This window comes from Apostichopus japonicus, chromosome 2, assembly GCF_037975245.1.
Source record: "Apostichopus japonicus isolate 1M-3 chromosome 2, ASM3797524v1, whole genome shotgun sequence".
Classification (NCBI taxonomy): domain Eukaryota; kingdom Metazoa; phylum Echinodermata; class Holothuroidea; order Aspidochirotida; family Stichopodidae; genus Apostichopus; species Apostichopus japonicus.
The window spans coordinates 26,570,696-26,597,570 of NC_092562.1; the positions used below are offsets into that span (position 1 = coordinate 26,570,696).

Here is a 26,875-nt window from a genome sequence, read left to right on the forward strand (position 1 = left end):
CGTCGTTTACAACTTTCAATTAGCTGGAAATTGGCAGTTGTTTGGAAGGTACAGTATGTGCTCAGTTTTTAGTATTTTACGTACACTGTTACTGCTGCGATGGATTGAAGGTTTCAATTTTGACTGGTTTTCACCGTTATAATATTTTCGTTTTCGGGGGTGAGTGATTTATCCACACACGAAATAGAATCATCAAGAATGGTTAAAACTTGAAATAGTGAGTAATTTAAACAACCATCTACACTACAAGAAAGTTATTTCATAAAACTAATCTTCCATATTCGTTTGTCTTGCTTAATAAACACATGCAGACCTACGAAATTATTGAAATCGTAAAAGAACTTGCGTAGCAGTTACACGATACCCACCCCCACACCCCCCACACACAGAGAATTGTTAACCGTTTTGAGGGTTTTGGATTTGGTACCCAAATGTTTGCATGGGTACCTGACTCAGGCCTATTAGCAACTGATTGCATTAAATTTAAAACAAAATGAAAGAGAAAATATGACGTGTCTATTCTAATCAGCTGAAAAATACCTTGATCTTCTTTGTCGATTGCAACATTATTGGTAAAGGATGTTGGATCGGATTTAGATGGAGATGCTTTTCTGGATCTTTTCCTGAAAATAATTCAAAGAGTGAAAGTAACTATTTAGTGAGGGTGAAATTAACCATTAACATTTATACAAACTAATTCCTATAGATACATATAATTGGTATTGATACTTCTGTGAAATGAGCTAGCTCTGACTGTAATGTAAGCCTGGTGTGCTCACCATATACTGCAAGATACACATAATTTTAGTTCTAAGGAAAACTGGCTGCGGTTAAAGAAGATTTCTTTCATCCAAATAAATTAAGTTAAACACCAACTATATGGGGACATGTTGATATAAGTTTAACAAATTTCTCCGTAATTGGTCGCTAATTAATTACCAGTTTCTCCAGATCTTCCTGTGGTCACTCAAAATATTGTGGTAAAATGTTTCATGTGAGTAAATTAAACGCAAATACTAGAAATACATTGTTTACTATACTTGAATCTGGTTGAAGGAGAGCTAATGGTAATAACGTGATGAGGTATAACTTTTCCAATGAAATGTAATCAGCTCTTTTATGTAATAACAACATTTATCTTACTTAAACTACAATGATTGTAGTCAGAGTACATGTACTAATTCTACTCACTTGTATTTACACAGTCATGCATTCTTGATGGAGGCTACACAAAGCGGGAGAACATGAAGTCCCATTCTTTGTTAATTAAATTATAAATGAATCTTATGGATATTAAAGTGATACTTATTGTTTATCATACTTGAATACTCTCTGAGTATGTAAACACTAGTCTGCTTACCTGTAAATTAACACAAATGTAATGATGATGATGAGCAATGCTATAGCAACGACTGCAGGGATGACAATAACTACTGCAAAGCTTTTGTCACCATCTGAAAAAAGGAAAACAATCTCTATCCTATAAATGGACATAAGCTCCCCTAATTAACTCTTTAAGGAGATTTAAATAATGTGCCTAATGTATGAGAGAAGCATGTATGGAAGCAACACAGTTAGACCTGATTGGACCTTTCTGATCGCTTTTTTTACAACAGGTCTGTAATCTCCATTTCCGTCGTCTACCATTGGTCCGGGTCGGAAGCAACTCTGGTGTGGCATACTAGTTGCTAGACAACGGAGGGTTGGAGGTAAACTGTATGGAGTAGGTAATGTTGACGACTTCCAGCACCTACGGACCTGGATTCAACAGGTCCCAATTGTGGGATAACCTTGTGAGCACTCCTCCCCCACCAGCAAAGAATTCTGGTCGGATGGGCATCCAGAGGTGCCTTGCTGTTGGTGGTAACCTGTGAAGGAGCCCTTGGTGGGTCCTTGTGCTTGTTATAATGTTGCTTGTCATTTCTCTGTCTGCCCTTACGACTATCAAAACGATCAAAATTTGACCAATTTTGCATAACTTTCATATAAATGATCATAAAAAGGAAGGAGGAGTCAGGGCCTGGATGGATGGTAGCCACACCCCCTGCTTAAAGACTTGACCAATTTGATAGTAGTATTAGAGGATACTGCTTATGTATGTGAGGTAAATAGTGCGTGTAATAAATTGGATGTGTTCACATAACCGGTTGTTTTTCAATGATCAGATTTGTAAAAAAATACTTTTCTTCTGATAATTTCAAAGGTTTGAAACTATGAAACAACTAAACTTTGTTGGACCTTTTACTATAGGCACTACATCATTATTTATGTTAAAACTCAGCAAACTCTACACATTCCTAGTCTTGAATTTTGCCACTCGTTTCCTAATATACATAAAATGCAGTAACAGTACTCTCAGCCCATCCTTTGAGGTTACTGACAGAAAAAATATCTTGGTATCCCTTGGTAAATTAAGAAAGGGATGTGGAAAATCATTGTTCAAACTAACCTTCCTGGGGTTTTGGAGTAGATGACATTGGAAATGTTACTGCCATAGATGCTTCACTGAGGGGGCTTTCCTGATCTGTTGAAAGGGAAAACATGAATGTGTAACTCTCTCCTGGCTTAAGTCGTACAATAATAGTGTACACTATACTTCCAGAGACTGTTTTTTGTACTCTGTGGATCATCACTACTACCATCCAACGTAGTAGATATTATAAGTAGTTATCCCAGTAATGCATGTTACATATGTATCATCAACCTATTGATCAAACATGTATCACATATACAACATTGTTGTTAAATTGTAGCAGGTAACTAACTTTCTTGGGGTTTTGGAGTAGATGACATTGGAAATGTTACTGCCGTAGATGCTTCACTGAGAGGGCTTGCCTGATCTGTTGTAAGGGAAACCATGAAGGTGTAACTCTCTCCAGGCTCAAGTCCTTCGATAATGGTGTACATTATACTTCCAGAGACTGTTGTTATTCTCTGTGGATCATCACTACTACCATCCAACGTAGTAGATATTATAAGTAGTTATCCCAGTAATGCATGTTACATATGTATCATCAACCTATTGATCAAACATGTATCACATATACAACATTGTTGTTAAATTGTAGCAGGTAACTAACTTTCTTGGGGTTTTGGAGTAGATGACATTGGAAATGTTACTGCCGTAGATGCTTCACTGAGAGGGCTTGCCTGATCTGTTGTAAGGGAAACCATGAAGGTGTAACTCTCTCCAGGCTCAAGTCCTTCGATAATGGTGTACATTATACTTCCAGAGACTGTTGTTATTCTCTGTGGATCATCACTACTACCATCCACCTTGTAGTAGATAGTATAAGCAGTAATTCCAGTGCTGCACGTGATATCATAATCATCAACCTATTGATCAAAGATGAACATTTTTAATATTGTTTTTATATTATAGTATAGAAGACACTGCATCATCTATGTAATAATTTAGTACTTATGACAAATGTATAGTGCATCAATGTATAGGCTAGATGAGTCAATAAGAGAGGAAGCTGAAAGCAGTTAGAAAACAAGAGATGAAGTGTGATGGGAAGGTTAGGTAAGCCAAAGATGGGGACGCTGGAACTAAAATGGAAAGGAAGGGAGAGGAAGGAAGGAAAGGGTATAGTTTATCTTTCTTCAGTATCTTCCGTCACAAAAGGACTACATCTTTGATTCAGTTATTTTTCTTCTCTTGTACTCTGCATCCTTCACTGAGTAGCACAGTTATACATGACTGGTTTCTCACTAGACTTTAAACATATTGTGTAGTATATCTATATACTGTAGTCACTTTTAATATTCGTATTCATTTTACAGCGTTTTCATATATTTTTAGCATACCTGCCAAGTAACATTCAGTTGGTTCAAGTCTATTATTGTTACCATCACAGCTGTAGGAGTAATTGGTACTGTAAATAACAGAAATAAAAAACAAGGTGAGCACATTAGAGTAAGATAAAATGTGGGAAATTTCCTATCATCAGAATATTGCCCTTAAAGGATAAGAAAATGTAGCAACTTCTCTGTAATTACTCAAAACTGTCCAGAATGCTATAAATATATTCCTTTATTTGTACAATCTTCTAAGCTTGGAATTTTCTGTTACATATATCCTTTACAAGACAGGGTTAGAACTGCTATTGGCATTTGTGTATGATTCCTAATTGTTGATTCGTATTGATTTAACCGTGTTTTTAACCTTATCACCTGGTTACTATATTGGCTGTCACTGAAACTGCATGGCATAATATACTTCCTTCTTCATCACCATTTGACCATTTTACTGTAACAGACACATCGTATGTTCAATGTCGCTCTCTCGTTCTATACTGAGTTGAAGAGGTGATGAGGTTCTGTGAACTTCAGTTTTACACTTTGAGCCTAACATTACTCTAATCACATCACATGTGATGGAAATTTTGTTAGAGATATACATGTACAGCAGAACATAAGTTTAGCTAACTGCAAATATCGAAATCATTATGCTGTTTGAACATTTGCCATTTCAAACCAACGTATATAAGAAACTGCATTTCAAATTGGTTCAGCTCAGTTACATTACGATCATGGTGACCTCCTTAGAACTGCAAACAACTAAGAAATGAAACAAAATCTGAATATTAACAAAATATATTAGATCAATTATGACAACTCACCCTCACACAATGTCTTGACAGTCATAGGTGGACCCATAGGACCCTCACCCATGTCCCCTTCCCTAACAGCTGATACACTGAATGCATAAATCGTATCCTCTTCTAGATTGGTCTGTGTGTACTGTGGCATTTGGCTGGATTCTATGATAGTAACATCACTCCAGCCATCAGTTGCATTCTTCCTGTAGTACACAATATAATCAACCACTGGTGGATCCCCGACATCAGTTTGTTCATCCCAGGCTCTCCATTTAATGGTTATAGAGGTCTGAGACATATCAACTATTTCAGGCGATTCCCTGATCATAGGAAGATCTGAATAGAAGAAATAAGAACATAAAATTAAACCACACTAGAAGTGGAGTGTGCAAGCCACTAAATGACTGTCCCCCCCCCACCACTTTTTTTTTGGTGAAATTCAGATACTGCTAAGCAACATGCTTTATTATTGGCTATATAAATAATGCAAAAAATACTGTTCAAGAAAATTAAAGGCTTGGTAGTAGTAAAGTACAGATTGTTTAGATCTAAACAAATGGTCTCTTCATATCTGACTTCCAATGAAAAGACTGAGGAAATACTAGGCTAGACGGTTGTTTCCCTATATTATTTCTTTGTATTTGAACGATCAAATGAGCAACTCATGGTGTAGTTTCGTTAATAATTTTGCTTCTTGTTTATAAGTTGATACCAATGATGAAACATTTGCATTAGAACATTTTACTGCCCCAGTTTGTGAGAATGGGACAAGAGCTGGATATTATGTTGTTGATATCAGTTTTGTCAGTGAAAGATTATATTACATGATACTTGCAGAGCTACTCTCAAGTAGTAACAACTAGAGAACATATGTAGTTGAAGAGAGTATAGTTATTGTGGTAAAATTTAACATTTAATTCCCCTGCACAGTTATGTTTCATTGGCAACCAATATAACAAAGAATGTTCTAATCATGAAAAATTATGAAAAAGTCAGCAAACCCAGACAAGATTTTTTATAAATAAATTGACAAATTTTAGCAACACATTCCAAAAGAGCAGGGTTAGTAAATGCAAAACACCTTTAGTTCAAGTTGTCCATGTTTTGGGCTGTTAGCATATGTGAAGACCTATACAGCATAAGAAGATACTAAATGTTGAAGTAAAACTGATGACATAGACAGTACCATACCTACATGAAAGTTGCACAATATCACAGACATACTGTAAGCTCAGAGCCAGTGAATAATTGACTAATCTCTGAATACAATCAATCAACCAGTGTTTACAGCTTGCATAAGGGAACACGTCCAAATTCAGCGTTCAAACTCGTTCAAACCCGTTCAGCTGCATATCTACGTTCGCGACCGTTCAACCGTTCTGCAGCGTTTGTCATCGTTCGTTTGCGTACTCATTAACTACACTCCTTTGTTCACTAATCAGCTTATCTTTGCTGGTTTTAGAGTATAACGGAAACGTAACAGAGAGAGCTTGTCTCTTCGTGCTCTGTGGTTTGGGAGAAGAGTAATCATTTAAAGAGCCGTTAACAATAGGTGAGATATCTATTCGTCACCTAAAATACTATTGTACATCAGTTGAGATAAACTGGGTCAGTCACGACAGAGGGAAACAGAGAGACAGTATACGCAGTAACATTCATGCAATGAAGAATAGCAAATGTTACTGCAGCTATATTTACTACTGTACCCTCGCATCTATCGTACATACGTTGGGGACTGCACATTGAATCAACCGTCAATCCTCCATGAGCAATGTACTGCCTATTCCCAACTGAATACGAGCACAGAAAAGACCCACGCAGCCAGTGTCGGAAATATACGAAAGAAACAATTAAAGAAAAGCGGCGCTTCTGCCTATCGCATGGTCGCGTAACAACACGAGATAATGTAAAAAGTCTAATTTAACCCGTGTTTGTTCGCTCAACTTGTATCGCAGATAAATTTGCACTTAAATTCCCACCGAAAATCTCTACCTATATAAACACGTGGTAGCCTATCAACACACTAAGTCAATGGGATCAAGCCTAACTATCTGTTTATTTTCTTAAATTGTGACGCAGTTAATAGCTGGCATTAAAAACTTGTTCCGTGACTGATGTCAATGGGAAATTAAAGTGTGTAAAAACTCGATCTTTACTTGTGTTATATATATAGGAGTTTTCCGTAAGTGGAGCGAACTTTGCGGAGGCTCATTTATTGTTGAGGAACGATTATCAAAACATCGATATCGATGAAATTATTTGCGTAAAGGAAGGGTTAAGAAAATACAACACATTACGTGAAGAGAACGATATACTTTGTTTAATCAAACAAGTAGGCCTATGAAGACACACAATTAGTTCTCAACTTCGTAGTTGAAGTTCAGATCAGTTCCCGAAACTTTGAGGCTTTCCTGCAAGTTAGTCTTACACAATCAAGTAAAAATCTAAGCATGTATATATGTGGTATAACCACAATCCTTGCACTTTTTTAGAATAGTAGGCCTAACATAGGTTGCGACCGAGGTGGTAGGCTACCCCTCATACAGGCACTGTGTTATGATAGCATTATGTATATTTCACATTTCTAGAAAATAGCTTGTTTTAGTCTGTTCAGCACAAGGAGTGGGGTATTGCTTCTTACTGGATCTACTAGAAAGTTGTTTAAATCCGATAAGTTGCCTTTACTTTTTCATGAGGGGTTTGAAGGAATACTTCAGGATAAACTTTCTACTCGATATATTGTTTAGACTACGTAACATTATATGGTAGGTTTACTGAGTTTGAGCAGTGGCGCAAACAGAGGGAGGGGTCTAATGGGTTGGGGAAAAGGAGGTATGACGAGGAGGGGAAGGAAAATTACAGTGGTGTTACGTCGAGGTTGATAATATCATTTGGGCATTATCGTCGGGTATAGTTGGTTAATTATCGTCTTAAAAGTCGCATTGTCGAGAAACACTTTTATTGTCGGGAAAATCACTCAGCTATTATAGTCGGGCAGCGCTTGACACTACGCTAGCGTATGGTTAACGTTGGTTAATCCATAGTATCGTCGGCAAGGCAGAGAGCTTAGAGGAAACGAACAAAAGATTGTGGTTTTCGCTTCTAGGATCAACTACCACGATGAAGCATGGCTGCTAAAAAAAGATCTGACAATGAATTAATTCACCGCAACATGAGCCCATGACTTGTCAAAACACTATATTATTATCGATCACAACATACAAATCTGAAAATAGGCATACAGAAAATATTTCGATGTTGAATGCCTACGTACTGTAACTCATTGACTTTGTAATAAAACCTCGCTGACTTTAACGGATGTATAATACATAACACTATACCAACATAAAAAAAACCCTACCAGTCTCTCTCTACAACCCCACTCTTCTTCTGTATAAAGCAGGAATCGAGTTGATACGAAATTGCTGTCCGTTATGTTTTACTACCATGGCCTTTTCAAAATGGGGCCACCCCTCCCTTCTCCCCTTTCCCATTAAAAAGCAAATATAAAAATAAAATGATAAAGGTACGTTCAGGTTCTACAGTGAATGCGCCAATCTCTTGCGTAAAACTTGGCAATGAAATCCTAAATTTACCGTTCAAGGTACAAAATAAATATCCAGCATTAAAATTATGATTAATCGATTACGGTCCACTGGTGGCTGTCAGAAGAGCCTCGTTACAAACAGGTTGAAGCATGAATAAAAATAAATCGGCACGATCAAGGTGTTTGTAAAGGTGTGTTTGGTCTTGCTTTTATCAAGCTTATAGGCGGTGATCTAGAAATTAATTGGGTCAGTCACCAGTTCGCTAACCCCCCCCCCCGTTTTTACATTACCAAAACATAAAGAGGTCGACATAAGTTAGCTCAAAAACTCTAGAAAGATTTAAGGAGCTAGTAAGGCAGAATTACATGACTGAAAGTGAAACATTGTAAGTGTAGTGTAGTTTTCTTAGCTGCGAGAAATGCAACTTTCCTGCATTTATTGTTCAATTTATTCCTGACGGATCTTTCACCGTCCGAAGTAGAGCATCAAACTCTCGCGTTTCTACCAGCCCTCTTTTCCCCTCGACGTTACCGAAGTAGTTATAGTTTTTAAGTTCATCCCTGGGGAAGAAATGTTCGAACAAGCGGACCACAAAATCTCCTCCATCTTTTGCTTGTTCATAGAACCTCACATACTTGGGGAAAAGAAGTTCAAATTGACCTCCAATTAGCACAATTCCATTGTCGCTAGGCCTTGCTTTTTCGTTTCTTTCGCTTTTTCGTTTCTTCGAGGTCGTCGGAGTGGCAAATTGTGTATTTGTTAGACATCGGAGGGGGGTTGCAGGCGGTGGTGGTGTCGTTGGAGTTGCTTTGGCCCGTCGGGTGATTAATTCCATTAGTCCCTCCATCATCGTATACATGGCATCAACTTTGTCTTTTGTTTCCGATATTGTTTTTGCCATTTTCTCATTGTCTTCTACTAGCTTTTCCATTTGCCTCGCCAGCTCTGGGCACTCACACTCTATATTTTCCCGGTGGTTCCCAGCGACATTTGGAAGGGGGACAACATGGTCTTGAAATAGCGTCTCCCTCACGTCACTCAGAACGTCCCATGTGGAGGTTCTTTTCTTATCTAAAGGAAGATATAGGAAACATATGGTGTTAGAAAAAACATAAAAATGCAAGATGCAATGAAGTTTTAGACAAATGACACCTGGACTTATAGGATCTCACTTGAAGGTTATTAGATCACGCCCAAGGGGCAAAGTTAAAGTGACATTGAGGGGCCCTCCCCCATAAAAAAGTAATAATAATGTTAACATTAATGATGTGTTATAAACTTCAATGTTGGATCTTGGGTGAGGTTGTGGACCCCACCCAGCTCTCCCCACTGATTGAAAGTTTACAGTACGTCACTAAATACCATTAAAGTCAGGCTTTTCTTCAAACAAACAATGACAACTGTGCTTCTTATATACCTCGGCTCTGTACACAGTTGATCGGGAGTACAATAGCTTCAAACCAAACCGATAGTTAAGGAGCTTAGTATTGTATATATTGTTCATCTTTTTTTCGGAACGAAAAAAACAAACCACAGTATATAAAGTTGGAAATGCACGGGAAACATTTGGCCTTGAAAATTGATGGTTTCGTCGCAAACCCCCTAGTTTTATTTCATAATCAATGGAAGTACACTGAAATCAAATGTGAAATTTCAGAAGTTCAGAGAAAAGTCATTACATTTAATATAGTTGTGTAGTCCGGGGGTGGGGGCATGTTTCGTAGAAAATTTCATTACGGAAAGTGAAGCTGCAAGAATGTAGGGTGAAATATAGTCTAAACCTATTGCCTCCCACCCCCCCTATAAAAGCATGGGGTAATGTACTCAAATAAAATAACTTAGAGACTGTTTGATGCACAAAAAAGTGACTAGAAAAACAAGCAATTTCTGACATAATTCATTGTGCAATAAAAGTTAATTAGTTCGAAAAAACTTGGGAATTGAACACAAGTTTCACGAGAAGACTCAAATCAATAACTCTAACGCTTAACTTCTACGGAAGTTCCCCCCGCCCCCCCCCCAAAAAAAAGAACAAAAATAAGTAAAACATACCGATTATGGAATCAATCACAGCTCTGTATCGCATCTTTCGCCATTTGCAAGTAACTTCTTGTCCAACAACGATGTTACCCTCGTCGATTATGCTGCTACGCGGCAACACCGATTCCGCTCCCTTATCTTGTTCAGGCTCAAGCCAGATGACCCGAAATTTCATTTTGCTGTATTTTTCGTTTTTTAAAGATTTTGAAATATAGTTGGTTGAAATTTTGCAAGGAGATGAGTCCAGCGTATGTCATGAAGTAGTTTTGAAAAGTTTGTGATAGCATTTCTTTGCTAAGAATGGTCGGAAATTTCAAAGGTACCAACCCAGCAGTTTTCTATTGTCTGTTGAATAGTCAAGCTATTCTCATTGGCCTATACCTCTACTCTTATGGAGGATTAACACTGTGGTTAGGGCACTCCGTACCAAAAAAGATTGTTACCTATATGGCTACAAAAGTCATTTCCATTCACGAAATTGTTTCAAAGGAAGGATTATGAATGTGAGGGTAAACGATAAAATAGATTCCTTTGGTGCGCCGTAAACCATTTTACTGACACTGACAGGCTTGGAAAGTGTAAGATAATATGGCAACTCTTTCTTTTGAAAATAAAAAATAAACGGCAGAGAAGCTTTGTAAGCTTCATTCCTATCTTGATACACACGTATGAATGTTGTAAGTTTCTAGAGATTTTTTGTACATTTTCATTTAACATGGATTTGGAATGGATGTTTGTTGGAAATGAATGTGCTGAGGACAAGCACTTGTCATGTGATCATGATTACTCATGAATTTTTAACGAAGACGAATATTGTGAGGCAGACTCGGAAAACAAACGCCTTCGTGGAAGGCCTCCTCTTTCTTCCACCTATCCAGAAGCGGTTGGAGCCGCTGCTAATTTTATCAAGCAAAATGGCTTCCAAGCAGATGCTCGCAAATGCGACGCTACCTTTAGGAGCTCTGGTGTGTCAATAAAGCAGATAGCGAACCACGTTAGTAACGCTGTTCCAGATTTGAAGAAGAACGGTATCAGCAAAAGTACAGTGCGGCGATGGATGAAGGCACCACATGCCAGTCGATCTGCAGCTCAACGTTACCAAGGACTGATAGACGCAAAAGTTCCCTCAAAACGTAATGACTTTAGAGACGAAAATAGTGATGACCATTATCACCGGGCCTTAGTGAAATATTTGAGGGAAATGTGCTCTTACTTCCGCTCCGAATGTGTCGTTTACTCATGCGATAACATGAACAAACTTAAAGTAGGTACCCTCGCTGTATCGAGATACCACCAGTTAAATCGTATATATCCGGGCGTGGATAAACCCAACTACAAGGACCATGATTTCCCCAACCCAGGATACTTACTTATTCCTAGTGGATATATGAAACTTACACCAAAAGTGGAAAACATTACAAAGACTGAAGACTCGATCGGGAGGGATCACGTTGAGTACCCTGTGACAGGACCTTTACATATTGTATTGCGTGCACAACCTTTTGCCAAGGCCACAATAGAGACACATATTAATGACTTAAAACCACTTCTGAAGGATGATGTAAGGTGCGGTCAGTTGTTTGCCGTTTTAATTGCTGATGGGGGCCCGGACTAGAACATTACATCACCGCTTACCCAAATAGCGTGTATGAGATTATGGAGAGACTGTGGTCTAGACGGTTTAGTACTGACATCTTTTTCCGCAGGGAATTCTGCCTTAAACCCGATTGAGCACGCATGGGCACCTGTTTCAAACCTTTTAACAGGGGTAACACTTCCCGATAAAGTTCCAGGTGAATTGCTGCCTCCCTGTAAGCAACGAAAAATTGCAGAAGCTGAACGAAAAGCTAAAGAAGCAATTGTTTTTAACGAGGCAATGGCTCGAGTGTGCCAGTATTTGCCTGGGAAGCAATTCGACGGACACGAGATCCACTGTAGCTACATGGCATGCGATGCCCCCCGAAGTGGGTACACGGACCATGAACAATTAAGACAGGCTCTTCTTGGGCCATTAGGAAATATTGAAAAACAATTACTAGATGAAATAAGAAGTGATTATGCCTTCACAGTGAAACACATGGACCGTCGACTTGCTAGCCTAACTTTTTTGAAATGTCAAGAAACAAACTGTGCGCACTGTACTTTGCAGCCTGTCAAATCTGTAGAATCTGTCCAACTATTTAAGACCCAGGCAATTTTCCCCTCCCCCATTGCCTGTGAGAAACATGATGGGCATTTCATTTCTTTCTTGGAGTACCTGAACCACGGAAGGGGCACTTTGGATCTTGATCCTGAAATGGCAATGCCCAAGTATAATGATCTCGGACTCGGACGGTGCAAGGTTTGCGCTTACTCATTTGGATCAAAAGCGGACATGGAAAGACACAAAAGATTGATTCACACCAAGAAAGGACAAAACAAAAAGAGAAAGCAGTGAACAGGACTTCTAGACTTCCACAAATACGCTACGCTGTCATTACATAATGGGATCGAACCGTTCGTCAAGCAGCTTTCCCGCACAAACGTAACTATAAGTTTTTTTTTCGAATACTTCATTTTTCATCCTATTCATTTAGGCTTTCATTAAACATGTAGGCCATAGCTAGATATCGTTTTTGTGTTCAGGCAGCTTTTCCGAGCAAGGGCCAGGAAAAGTTTGCCAGTTTTCACAAATATTGATACTTAGAAAAGTGCTTCCTCACAATCAACTATACCGCCCCGAAATTCGCTCCGCTTACGTAAAATTTATATATATATATAACACGTGGAAAACCCCCGAGATTTACACACAAAATTCCCACTGACATTGGTCACAGAACATAAGTAGGTCGACATTCGAACTTGCCAAAGTTCATCGCACCGGGGGAACGACACAACATATTGAACATGATGTTACATTTACCCGCCATCTGGACGCCGGTTGTAAATTTTGGTGTAATATGCAAATTATGAATGTTACTGTGTAGGCTGTGCGGTTAAAACTTAACCTTTCAGACACTTATTTTGGTAAGCTGTTGTAGAAGTAACTTTTGTATCAAATGTGTAAAGTACTGTATGGTACTATAATTTATAAAAGACGCTTTTATTCAGGTGGTAGGGAAAAGGGGTGTTTCGGTGAGCTCAATCTCTTTGTATAGTATTTGGATACTTAAAATGACCATGTACATGCAGTTTCTATTTCTCTTTAGTAAGCTCTGCATGTACGGTATACTAGGGCATTTTTATCCTTTGTGGATCTTTATTGGAATAAATACGAAATGTATTATTTGACGCCAGTATTTAACGGTAAGCATTTCTTATTGTTGACTGAGCTTCAAAATCCATTTTAAAAAAGTATGTTTTCATGAAGGTTTTATAAAATCGACATATAGCTAGGGTAGGAAAATATTTACTTAACCCAGTAACGAAAGTTGTTCTACTATCCAAATAAAATACATGTTTCTCGTACTGAGATCTGAAGGGAAAAAACGGGCGGCCATTTTCTTCTTTTCATGCGCTAATAGTAGTTTGTAATATGTAGCAACCTTTACAAAATAATTTTTAAGGATACTTTAGATTTGTTGTTATCCAAATACAGATTTGGGAATCAGGAAAAAAGAGGCCCCTTGCGCGGACGAGAAACATGTTTTGTTTTTAACCGGCCCTGCTTCAAAGTTGTTTGGTGGAAGTTTTTTATTCTTTTCACTCGGTTGGTACCAACGGTAAATTACTTTAAAAAAATTGACACAAGAAACGCTTAGTAATACTTTATTATTTCTTCAAAATGTTGCCAACTATTCAAAGTAAACTTATACTCCGTGGAACATAACCTCTACATCTGAAAAAAAAGTCGGGAAAAGAAACACTGAATAGAAACCCAATTAACGAAAAACAGTAAAGTTCGATGCCGGCAAACATTTAACCTGCATTCTCTTCGCTGCTAGGTTAATATCACGTCTTAAACAACGATTGAAGAAATGGCTGTTTCAAACATCTCACTAATTCTTTCGGCGACTTAAATCCCTATTCACAACAGCATAACCTGCGTATAAACTCGTACAGGGATTATACGTGGTGCCTGCGCGGCACTTTGTTTGTCAACAGTTTATACGCCATTGTACTTGTTTATACGATTCTGTGCGCGTACACATTTCCAGTCATACGTGAGCGTTACTGTAGCAAACATGGTAAAGGACGGGTTTGTTACGAGACTCAAAAGTCAGTAAAAGAAGTTGATCAACTTTATTTCTTTTCAACTTTCTTAACCATGGAATGCTAGAATAACATTTACGCATAAAACCGAGAAAAGATAATCGCATTTTTTTCCACATTAATTTTAAATTTCTTTCACAAGAAATTATCGTCACTTGTTCAATCCTCAAAGAATATCGTCTTGAAAAAAAAGTATTGCGATAATAATAATTTTCGATCTATCCCCAACCCTAACCGCAACTAAAGCAGAAGTTGACCCTAGCAGTAGTCTGTTTGCCAGAAGCCAGTTGAAATGCCGTCGGCCCGTTTGAAAACCCTCCCCATTGCCAGGTCCGACTATAGCTACTTTAGTTGAAATTACATGACTACGGCCAAGATCCACGATTTTGGCGCGGGTTTTACGTCTTCAACCAACTCCTTCTTTCAACCATATCAGTTTTTATAACTGAAGATTTAACTGCAGAAAATTCGCGCCCAAAATTATTTTGCTAAGATATACGGCTCAAATTGTCGCAGCTTGTTGCGCAGCAGTATACATAGCACTAACTGCAAGCTTACTTCTATGATTTTTTTTCACAGAGACAATCACAAGATGTACTGTGCTGATTTGATTGGATTCTAGTCCGCAACAAGTTGTTTGCAAATATATTTGCATCTTTGGTATACTACTTGCACCCAAAACTTGTTCTAGAACGTAGAATTCCTTATAACGTTACTTTTACTGTACAAGTAATGGGTAGCCTAACTTATATTACGGCTGTACAAAAATCGTAACGTTAGGCTGTTATCACAATAACGAAGCGCATGCATAAAAGTATATCGGTTTTAGTTTTCAAGTTACGCTCAACCTCGGCTAATTGGGTCACAGAAATAACCCTTGTAACTGGCAGGTAGTGATCATTTTATTTTAAAATAATATACGAGGTGTCTCTACACGGTATTTTTTTAAACTAGTTTATACTCAAGTTGTACTTATACGTCTTTATACGAACCTGTGCGCGAACGTAACAGAATGAATTTAAACACATTTGAACGAAGCCAAACGCTGCAGAACGTTACTGCATGCAAACGAACGCAAACAGATGCCTCAGAACGGAGAAAATATTGGCAAAGAAAAGCTTAACTACTTAACAGAAGTGTTGCGGATGCAAACGAACGCTTTCGAACGCTTCCGAATGGAAATAATGTTGCATTGTTCCCTTTGTTATGCATCACTTTTGTGTAACTAAGCGGATTAAATTCTTCACCTAACAAACGAACGCATCGGAACGGTGACCCTTTTAGCGGCCCGTTCGGATGCGTTCAACATCGTTCCAGGGTGGATTTAGGCATGCGTTTGAACGAGTTCAAACTCAGCAGCACGCAAATGAACGTACGTATTTTGGACGTGTTCCCTAAGTACAACAAAGCAATAGTATTCTCCAATTGTCCTTCCCAGAAGCAAATTATCAGAGTTGTTGCAATCAAATTTCCTGATTGTTTTACCAATATTTAACTACAGAGTATTGTACTTGTCAATCCCATAAAACAAGAAGAAAACAAATCAAAGTAAGTTATTTTTGATCAAGGCATTATTATGATACTCTACAGTTACTACCCAATAATAGATATTTTAGAATGGTTTGAAAACTGTTGAGGTTCTTTACAAAATATATTACAATATTATCATGCTTATTCTGCAGTGAGAAAAAAAACTAAGAGGAACATATGTCTCATAGCCCTGTCCCTGTATGGTATTCTTTAGAAATAAAAGGCAGACAATTCTTAAGCCCTCTTTTAGAATCCAACATCATGATCCAAAACAGATCTCTAATGAGGCACCCTTATCACTTTGCTTCTAAAACTTGTTTGACATATTTAATTGCTTTAATTAACCAAATAGTCAGCAGGAGAAGCACATAAAAAATGTTTGAAAATGTACAAAATGCAGCAACAATATGAAATCATAAGTCAACAGCGTTAAGCTTAATGATAAACCCTCATAGAGTATTTGTTTGCCATCTTCAGAGTGTTTGTAATTTTGACATCAGAGCTAGTATCATTTAAAAATGGCAAGGGTTGTAAGTTCACTTTAAATAAAGTAAAACACACTTAATTTTGATCTTAGGAGTTTCAATATGAACATGTACTAATGTAATCAATGTAAAACATATAACAGTTATCTTACCATAATGGGACAAGGTTGTGTTTAGCCAGGCAATTGCTGGTATCACACAATAGTATGTATCCCCAGCTTGTGCATCAGTGGTTGTGAATGTTGATCCTCTTTGAATGAAACCAGCCCTATTGCTAGCTGCGGTAAGGCTACTTGATGCCTGCAATGGTGTAGAACTGCTATCCATAGTTTGGGACAGGTAAACTGTGTACATTGGAGAGGTCTGCTGTACCTCAACCCAACATGTAATTGACCACTGTGTACCAGGATTGGCGTTATTGCCAGTAACATTAATAATTCCTGTCATGTAAAGAAAACAAGGCTGTATACATTAAAATAAAATTATTGTGTTAATATGCGTTAAGTAAATGAAAGCGATGATTATAAGTTGCTGCCATAACTGTTTCATTGGCAAGCTGTGGTATGAGTCGAATGGTGTGACCTGAGATACCATTTCCTTACAACACTATATTCGACGTTATTTTTGTGTATTGTGTATTTGTATACAAACACGTGTCATTGCAGTGCGTGGTAAGGTGAGAGTTAGTGATATTCAATGGAGGGGTCTTTGTCACTGCAACACTTTTGAAGTTATTTTGGTCATGAAGAAAAAGCTATGGCGTTTGGTCCTATAATGTAGACGAAAGCTAGGTAATATTGTGTAATGTTTATAAACAGTACTCTAGCTAGCATGTGCCTGCAATGTAAGCAAAGAAATGATGACTAAAACCATCAGAACCAAGCTGTCAATTACAAATCACGTCTGCTTCGGACGTGACAGAGAATACACAGAGTCCTGGACACTGATTGGTCAAATTGAACAACCTTTTAAAGTTACTGTATCCTCGCCTAACAGCGAAAATTTAAGAACATATGGCAAATCTGAAGACCTAATGGACAATTAATCTAACGAATACACGCAGGCCTAAAGTCTATCATTGCAAATTTAACACGCTTAGGTCAATTATAAAGCGCTTGGTCGATTTCCTGGCCCTGGTTTATCGTCATCCAATACAAGTAATGTATGTCACTCATACACGGCCATAGTATATAATGCAATGCCACAATAATAACGTTACAGGCCTATGTTGCTAGAGCTGAAGTAGTACAGATAACACTAGGTCGTTGCAGATAAATACAATTCACATTTGTTGCTTGCAAATCTTTTGCAGGATGTTGTTAACACATATATGTGTTCAAATGTTACTTGCCTTTACATGTTCAATACGAGAATAACGAACCAAAGTAGAGAATTTTACGTATTGTTTTGAAGAAGTATGCTATGCAAGGAAGTATTTTTTTTACTGATGTGTGCAGAATTAACTGTTCCCGCCACAATTTTTTGCAAATCTGAGTCTGTATTATTTCCTGCGTAGCCATTCTGTAAATTTGAGATTGTTGTGAAGAGTGCATGTTCAGCTGGCATTCACCAGCCAGGCATGTTAATGATGTAGCGGGCTAGTAAGCACAATATTGTAGCGTGCAATAAGCGCTACTAAAAAATTTACTGAACAGAATTTTCACTATTTGGCAATGTGTGCAATGCACTTAATGCCTACCCATTGCCTTGCAGGGCAAAAAATTGTGGAATATTAACAAAAATTATCAATACTAGCAAATGTACTACTGCAAGGGGAAATTCATCCATAATGAGTGGTGCTCTTCAAGGTGTTTCACACCATCAACAAATTACCTTCTTGACATCTGGATGGAGGTAGATCAACCCATTGATTCTTGCAGCATCCAACACATTCTCCTGTTACTCTATCACATGCATCAGAGTCACAGTGACACTCCTCTGTGCAGTTATCACCAAAGAAGCCGGCTTGACATTCTGAAATGAGAGAAGAGCAGTAATACCGAGGTAAAAAGGGTCTAAGTTACCTTGGTCATTTATCTGGGATGAAAGAAAGCTTCCATAACAGCTGGGCTTAATTCAAAGCAGGCACATAACAAACAAGATCGGTGACTGATATTCTGGCAAGTCCCATCTGTAAATGGTTCAAATGAATTAGTGGGACAGTCCAGACTACTCACAACCATTTATACGTAACCCACCACCAACACATGGTTGAACTAGAGGACATGGTATGAACTATGTAAGTTCTATCAAAACTGAACAGTTAAGTTTTACACGCAATATGAAAACTAGTATATTTTGTTTAGACATCTGATATTTATTTGTCTATCTTTTTGCCGTCCTTTTTGTGCTTTTGGATGTTTACCGTTTGTCTAATGCATAATATTGTATATGTATTTTACATTGAGGGCTCCTCCAGCAAGCAGTGCTTCTGCCCTGAGCGGAACTACCCTCTATAAAGATGACAATGACAAAAAAGAAAAACATTTTTGAGACCGTTGTGCCTTCACTCCTTCTAAAGTCTAACAGAGAGCTAAGGCTAATATTCTTAGCTATTAGTTTCAAGATGACATCTACATTCCTTGATCTCTAATAGTATCTATAGTTTCAGTGACAAAAAAAAGCCTAAAATTTGCACAAATCTTTGCATGAATCCAACTTTAGGCTAGTCTTTTGTAAGAAGTGTGACCTCCAATTTAATTAATGTAAAGACATTGGTTATTATTATTATTATTATTCACAATTATTAATATCAATAAAATTAATATGAATTTATTCATTTTAAAGATACAAACAGTTTAAATGGAAACCTGACTGTAGCTATACACTACATGATATATGAGAGACAGAGCTAATTAATAAATGTCTGAAGTTTCTGATGCTTTATCTGCTGACTGCATCTTGAAGACATGCAGTAAGAATGCTACAACAAATGGCCTCTGTTTGAAAGTAAACATCCCAAATAAGTAGAGAAAGAAACATGTTAACAGTAATTGAACAGATGGCCATTGCTTGAAAGTAAACATCCCAAATAAGTACAGTAGATTAATTGACAATGTATGAGTATAGAATATTGCACTAAGAAATTACCTAGACAGGACTGGCCATTTGGAACCAACATTGAACCTGGAACACAGCTGGTACCCTCACATCTTCCTGAAAGCTTATCACAAACAGCGCCATCAAGACACAGACATTTATCTGTACATTGGTTACCATAGTAACCTTCTGGACAAACATCAGGAACTATGGATAAATAAAATAATCATTTCCCTGTCATGTGAACATGATATCGATTCTTTATCTGCAGGTAAATGTTTCTAAACAAGATCTGACAGTATTAACCAGAATTCAAAAATGCATTGTGGTTTCGATTCATGTAACATGAGCAGTTTTCTTCATGAATCTGACATTATGTATAGTGAGGGTGAACAACATTCTTGATCTTAGTAATACAGTGAAAGGCAGTGCGATCTGACAATCAATATAGTCACAATGACACAGGCTGTCCTGAAATGGCTTCTTGTTCTAAATGTGATACATTAACATTATAATACCTATGACATCTGTCATTGTTGAAATTGTGTAAAACATGGTTTTCACAATTTGACCCAAGGCTGGTGAATTCAAACGACCATTGACCTCCGCCCACAACATTATACTACTTGTACTCAATGTGAGTACAATTACAACAAACATATGATCCGTCCAAGCTGCCTTTGCCATATTATGTTTTGGAAGGTGCGGTAGTGTACAGAGACAGGTAAAAGGGGAGTGAAGTAAATATTTGGCGTTTGTTGACTTCAAATGACCTTTACCTCCACCAAAAACAACAAGCTTCTTGACTCAATGTGGAACTTCTACACACCAAATATGAGGTCTGCCCAAGTTTTCCTTCTTGAGATACTGTGTTTACAAGATTTTCACAATTTGACCCCTAATGACCCCAAATGACCATTGACCTCCACCAAAAACTATCACCTACTTGTACTTAATGTGGTTCATGTACATATTAAATATGAGATCTGCCCAAGCTTACCTTCTTGAGGTATCATAGATTTTCACAATTTTACAAATAACCTCCACAAAGTTGGCTATTAATATCCAACTTTTAGTAAATATGAGGTCTGCAGCAGCCCGGATATTGTGTTTAAAATGTTTTCATAATTCGACCAATGGTGATCCCAAATGACTTTTGACCTCCACATAAACAATATGCTTCTTGTACTCAATATCGTGCTTCTACACACCAAAATATTATTGGTCTGACCTTCCCTTTTTTCAGACATCTTGTTTACAAGCTAGGCGTCACAAATGCACACACACACATACATACACACACATACGCCATCATGAATCCAAAGGTTATGATTATAATTGAAACCAAAAAAACAAGAATGTTGTAATGTCAACCCTGACATCAACATATACACTTCTTCCAGTGCATTTTAATGAGTATCCTGTGAGTTGCAACTTTAGCAGCATCACATGATATCATCAACATACTCTGTCATACAATGCTAGTAGTAGTTGGCTTTAACATGTTGGTGGCTGACATTTATCTGCTACTACGGAGTAAAGAATTAAACAAACGTAATCCAAAGACACAATGTCTATATCATCATTGTAAATTATAAACTAAATAATGTTGATGGTTTGCAAACTCTCTATAAATCCTTTGTACTGAGGATATAAAACAATGTGATAACTATACAGGTAAATATGTGCAAAAAGTACAATAGAGGGTAAAGTTTGCTGGTAAGAGATTTAAAACTCTGCCTGCCCAGCCGAGCCCCCATTCCCCCCCCCCCCCACTACCAAAAACAAATTATAATGAGGACGACGATGATGATGACAAACCGATGGACAAGGTGTCGGATTGATGGATAAATAATACACATAAATACAATTTCATGTATGCTAAACCCTTCCATAGCAGCTTAGCAAAAGAAATTTCCACAACAGTACTGGTTGTATGTTTCATGTCATTACTTTTAGAATTAAGAAAGAAAAAGGAAAAAAAGAGAAAGTTTATAGTAAAGTTTGTGATTTCTTGTCATAATATTGTTCTTTTATTTTGATTGATGAACAACATCTGAGTTGAATGAAAGAAAGAAAGGATCAGTCTGAGTTCCACATCCTATAACAATAACAGACACATAGATGGTCAAATTCACTAAAGAGACTTAACAAACCATCAATACACAGATATGATTTGCTAAGTACATGTACAGTATACAAGTTATTAGGTCTTAACAACAAATTCTTTAAATCACTCAATTTAAAATGGCTCGCACAGCAAAACATCTATTCACCAACTGAACTTTCACTCGCTACAATTAACAATGCCAATTTAATATCTGTAGTTTGCTGTAGTACAAAATCCAATACTGTAGATAAGTTATCTAACTTTACATGCTATATAGCTAGAAATACAGGCCATTGTGTTTAAATGTCCCTCATAAAATTATCTTTCTGTGCAAAATATCAAACTGTATACACTACAAGAAGAGTAAATAATATTAAGTGAAATATGGCACACAATTATCATAATCATGCATGATAACTGCATCTATCTTTTTGTATCAAATAATGTCAAACCTAACATTGGCAACTTGACTCTAATATGAAGAGCATAATGATGTTACTCCAGACCTGCTTTGGATTCTCTAATTTCTCCTTACGCTCTCTTCCCTGCAAAATAATGTACCAAACCTCCACTAGTTGTTACTTTCCTACAGACTTTGCGCCCATATCAAGCCATTCTTTTCACATTGTAAATCTTTGCTTGAGAAGAAATTCTGAAATCTTTATAAAATCGCTTGAAATTTAACTTGTTGTGTCGCAGGTGCATGGCCACAATAGCACTAGGCAATTTCTGCTGAGCCCATCATGAGACGACCAAAAAGCTTTCAAACTGGCTATTCAGAACCCCTAATTGAATGAGTACCATTTTTCTTGAATATACCTAAATTCTATTACATACATACTCCCCATGTTCATTTCTCGGTTATAAAATGTAATTTTATTAAAATTTTACACAAAGGTTTCATTATTGTTTCCAAATGGAAATTAAGTTCTTTGTTGCAAAACAGCAAGTAAACATTCCAATATCGTATGTGTGAAACGTTTTCAACAGTTTAAGAATATTTTAAAGAAGCAAAAAACAGATTTTGCTACTGCTTGACATTCACCAAGGAGTGCCAAGTAAACCAACTTATTTTTTCCAAATAAATTTATGCGTTTCAAATAAGAACTAGAGCACCAATGGTGCAGAAGCTCATACCTTTTCGAGCTTAAAAATGTATGGCCCACAAAACCAATTTTGGGCCCATGAGGGATACCCCCCCCCTCTGTTAGCAGAACCCTGGCCCCACCACTGGCTATAATTCCTATTTTCCCCTTTAAATCCTATTTTACCCACTCTCTCAGACAATACCACTGACCTACCCTATTAAACTTTCTCCCCTCTACCTTAGCAGAAATAACTTCACAAGCACTCCCTACAAGACATAACTTCACAAGCTGCCTACATACCTCAGGCTCAAAGACTTCTAAGAATCGGCAAGTGCTGATTGGCTATAGGGCTCTCATGCTTACAGTTCAACAGTTAATAACAACTCCCAGTCCTGCTTTAATTCCACTAACAGCCTCTGCAGAGCTTAACCACAAATGTAAACAAACACTGCAGAAACTGGGAGACAAATTAAAGGAGCTTTGGCAAAAAGTGAAGGCTCAGATTTGTTTAAACACTGGGGATTAATTGTAATTAATTAACTTTTGACCAAAAATTTTTAGGCATCACCTTATTCATACACAATCCAACAATCATCAGTTCAACTTTGAATATGATCCATCAAAATCTTGAGGAGATTGAGATATTTGAAAATATTACAAAGAATGACCCCTGATGACCCCCTAAATGACATTTGACCTCAATTTTCCGAACACCCCTCGTAACTCTCATCCCGAGGAACATTGTGACCAAGTTTCATTATAATTGGCCATACACTGTACGAACAGGAGCAATTTGAAAATATAGGGCCGCGGCCCGGGCCACAAAAGACCCTAGTTGATCTTTGATCTCAAATTCATGAACACCCTGAAGGTAAAACTACCATAGTACTATCGTGACAAACCCTCAACATTGTACCATGGAATCTGTAGGAGAAGAAGCATTTTGCGTATTTCCACAAAATGGCCCATTACGGCCCACAGGTGACCTTTGACCCCAAATTTTGGACCATCTCTGATGGCCCTATACCCAATGGTCCTTGTGTCCAAGTTTCATGAAATTCCATCAAACACTGTGTGAGTGGCAGCGGTTTTACCAATTGTTGACGGATAGAGTGATAGAGTGATAGACGCTGCACTGTAACAATAGCTCACACCAGCATGCTGGTATGAGCTAAAAATGAGAGCACATTTGTAAACGCGCCCTTTAATACCACTGGTATAACGGTTTACCTGCCTCTGGCATATTAATAGGTTCTTGCAGTAGATTACAGGAAATTTGAGCTGTGCAGGTGATTTTGACCTTGTTCACACTTAAGAAGGCACCTGTACTTCAAGTCCGCAAGGGCGATCAATTCCCTATGTGTGAACGCTTGCGTACTCGTACTTTAATTCCACATACTTTCTTAAGAATAATCCTCCTTTCGTGGGTTTCGCAATCCCTCTTGCGCTCTTAATAAATGTAATGTGAACGGTCGCGGACTTATGATGACCCGATATTTCCGGTTAAGTTATAATATCTGCTCTATCCATTTGAAATTTGGCGGGGATTATTGAACGTGCATTAGGCATACTTGTACAGATCAGTGAGGCATACATACATTGTGCTTGTTTGTTCAATTATCAGACCATTACCTTTCTTAACAGAAACATGCACTATCTAATGACGCTATACGTTAACCCTTTTCATTTTTCTTTACACCGATTCAACCATCACTGCAAAAAAAAGTCACTGTTAAGGTTGTGAGACTAAAACAAACTGAATGGACAGTCCACTTAAATCTAATAAGTTACCAGATCACATTCGAACATGCTATAAACTTTCTACTTTCTACTTTCAACTTTCTACTTTCTACTTTCAAAAGTCTACTTAAGACCCATTTTTTCACTTGTTCTTTTGTAAATTAATTTACTTTCTTTGTAAAGCGCTTTGAGCAGTAACTTTTGTTTACTGATTTGGCGCTATATAAGTCTCATTTATTATTATTATTATTACTATAATAAACTATAGTTCATTCTATGCCAAACTCACACGTTTTTGAAAAGGTCAAAATCAAAAATTGTATGTTTATTTCAAAACGGATGATTTTAGAATCGGGTGCTACGGCAGTTACTAAAGGCTAAAACCAATACGTATGGCCTAGCCTATAAGTAGCCTAAGCATAGACTTTAGACTTAATGTCAAAGGTATGCTGTATTGGTCCCAAATATGCTAGATATTCAAATATGGTCACCTGTGGTCAAAATTCTTAAAATGTTTTTATTACAACCTTCGAGAAAATTTTCCTCACTGGGACATTCAACCATTTTGTAAGTTCCTTGAAACTGTCTAAGAACAATTTTTGGAGAGTAAGAACCTCCATGCAAGTACTTTTTGAAAACTTCTAGCAGTTACAGCATTCTACAATTTGGGGCCTGTACTGACTACCTTTAAATACATACCTTCGATGTTGGATAAGCCTCAAATACAATATCAGCAGTAAACCAATGACTAGCAAGATCGTTCGCTCATCCATTGAAGGGTATGTAAGAAATTTGAATCTGGGCTTACGTGTAATGGTATATAGTGGTACGGATTGGTTTGAAATTTGAATACAGTATACTGTTATGTGCAATTAATGAACGTTCCGGGGCAGAGGTGTACTGAGTAGTACGTACCAAGTTAGTACAGCACATGTGGCAATGGCAAACCACAGGGAAGTGTAAACAGCTGATATCACCTTTTTTAACGCCTGCGCAGTATATTAATCTCGCAAGTGGACTTAATCCGAAAACTCACTGGTTCTTAAATGTGAACGTTTCATGTTTTTAATTGATAATCCTCCTCGCGGACTTAATATCAATAATCACCCTTGTGTTCTTCAATGTTTACAAGGCCTTTTCCACGCTCATTTCCATTGCTAGGCAGACAGATTGATTACATAACACAGGCTAACGTTCCAGACTAATAACCTTGAAAGGTCAAGAAGAGGGCAGTGGCGAAATATGAACGGCAGTCTTACTAAAAGGTGGATTTTAAATGAGTGCTATAACACAATGATAGACAGTTATTACACTTGTAACATTGAACATTGACATGTGATAAGTAAGCATTGATTGCCCACAAAAACCATTATAGGCGTGCTTCTCCTAACTAACTTCAAAGTTGCTTAGGCCTAGTACAGCTTTAACAAAAATATATTTTGCTGCATAGTTGTGTGTTTATTAGTTTTAGTAGTTTTCTACTGGAGTAAATGCAAGTACATCTATTCAATGCAACCTAAACCTTTAGCCTTAAGCCGCATTATGTAGACATACTCAGAATGTTTCATAATCTTTAATCTTTTGACTAGTGTGTGGTGCTACAGATAATAAGCTTGCTTACAAGATTTACAAGAGCCCACTTGTAACCTTACTGACATATCACATTAAGAAAAGCGGCAGAGAACATCCTAAATAGTATCTAATTGAATACCAAGTTTGAAGGTCAAGCAAGCTCCGCACAGTGATTTTTGTATATACAGAAAATACCTCTCTTACTCTGGTAAATGTATCAGAGTACATACAGGTAGATGGTCTGTGATGCTATCATAGTACAAGACCTTTTACTTATAAGCTATCACAATTGTCTTGATGTTGAGTTATAAATCCTTAAAAATATGATACATTTGGAAGATTTGCTCAGCTGTACATATTGTCTATTAAATTAATTGAACAATTAAATGTCTTTGTGGAAATACTATTTTCTTCTGTGGATAAGTGATAAAATATTATTCAGCTTAATTGACATGATGACATCATTCATTCTGCTTAATTTAAATCCTTCAACATACAAAATTGCTACCAGGATGTGGTTTTAACTTAAAGGTGCAGACAATGTCTAGTATTTGTTTTAAGCAATCATCTTGGCCTTTGGAATATCCATTGATTTACTTCCTTATTGCACAAAATTCATAGCTGTAAATTTGCCGTGGTAAGTTTCTGACAAATAGCTCCTGTGAGTGAACTTTCTTTAGTCAACTTGGGGTTAAAATTCCATCAATGTAATCATCGCACCATGACAAAGGTATACAAAATCAATGCACTGAGTAACTATAGTGTCTACAGTTCTATAGTGTGTGCTTAAACAGACTGTATAAAGAATATATAAGGAAGTAAAGGAGGAAATACAAGTTTCAACTGCTTGTATTTAGTATGAGTGAAAGCAATGCAAAGCGATTAGGTTTACATTTAAACCCTCTTTAATGACATGTGTGAAGCTAGC

At 37.4% G+C, this 26,875-nt stretch overlaps 2 protein-coding genes across 5 annotated transcripts in view; both read right to left on the minus strand.

The window, feature by feature from the left end:
- Positions 1 to 26,875, minus strand: part of LOC139984175 (uncharacterized) — a 260,085-nt gene that overhangs the window by 219,678 nt on the left and 13,532 nt on the right. For all 3 annotated transcript variants that reach the window (XM_071997956.1, XM_071997950.1, XM_071997962.1), the window contains exons 7-8: positions 19,489 to 19,644; positions 18,232 to 18,372 (exon numbers count right to left, since the gene is read on the minus strand). In XM_071997956.1, coding sequence (XP_071854057.1) covers positions 18,232 to 18,372; positions 19,489 to 19,644 — 297 coding nt within the window. The remainder of the gene's footprint in view (positions 1 to 18,231; positions 18,373 to 19,488; positions 19,645 to 26,875) is intronic.
- On the minus strand, positions 8,077 to 16,117 carry LOC139984153 (uncharacterized). 2 transcript variants are annotated; one of them, XM_071997917.1, is made up of 3 exons: positions 15,376 to 16,117; positions 10,205 to 10,371; positions 8,077 to 9,223 (listed from the first exon to the last, which is right to left on the minus strand). In XM_071997917.1, exons 2-3 carry the CDS (start codon positions 10,365 to 10,367, stop codon positions 8,595 to 8,597), a joined length of 792 nt encoding a protein of 263 aa, XP_071854018.1. In that variant the 5' UTR covers positions 10,368 to 10,371; positions 15,376 to 16,117; the 3' UTR covers positions 8,077 to 8,594. The 2 variants fall into 2 exon arrangements, with proteins under 2 accessions (XP_071854018.1, XP_071854009.1); XM_071997908.1 differs by having other exon boundaries at positions 11,828 to 16,117.

What these genes read in the sequence shown, in the direction of transcription:
- LOC139984153 (XM_071997908.1), bottom strand. Translation starts at nt 11,931, where the DNA reads ATGCGTGCTCAATCGGGTTTAAGGCAGAATTCCCTGCGGAAAAAGATG. An exon ending in ATCTCATACACGCTATTTGG is followed by an intron (nt 10,372 to 11,827) that starts GTAAGCGGTGAT and finishes CGAAAAATACAG; the next exon opens with CAAAATGAAATTTCGGGTCA. An exon ending in TGTGATTGATTCCATAATCG is followed by an intron (nt 9,224 to 10,204) that starts GTATGTTTTACT and finishes ATCTTCCTTTAG; the next exon opens with ATAAGAAAAGAACCTCCACA.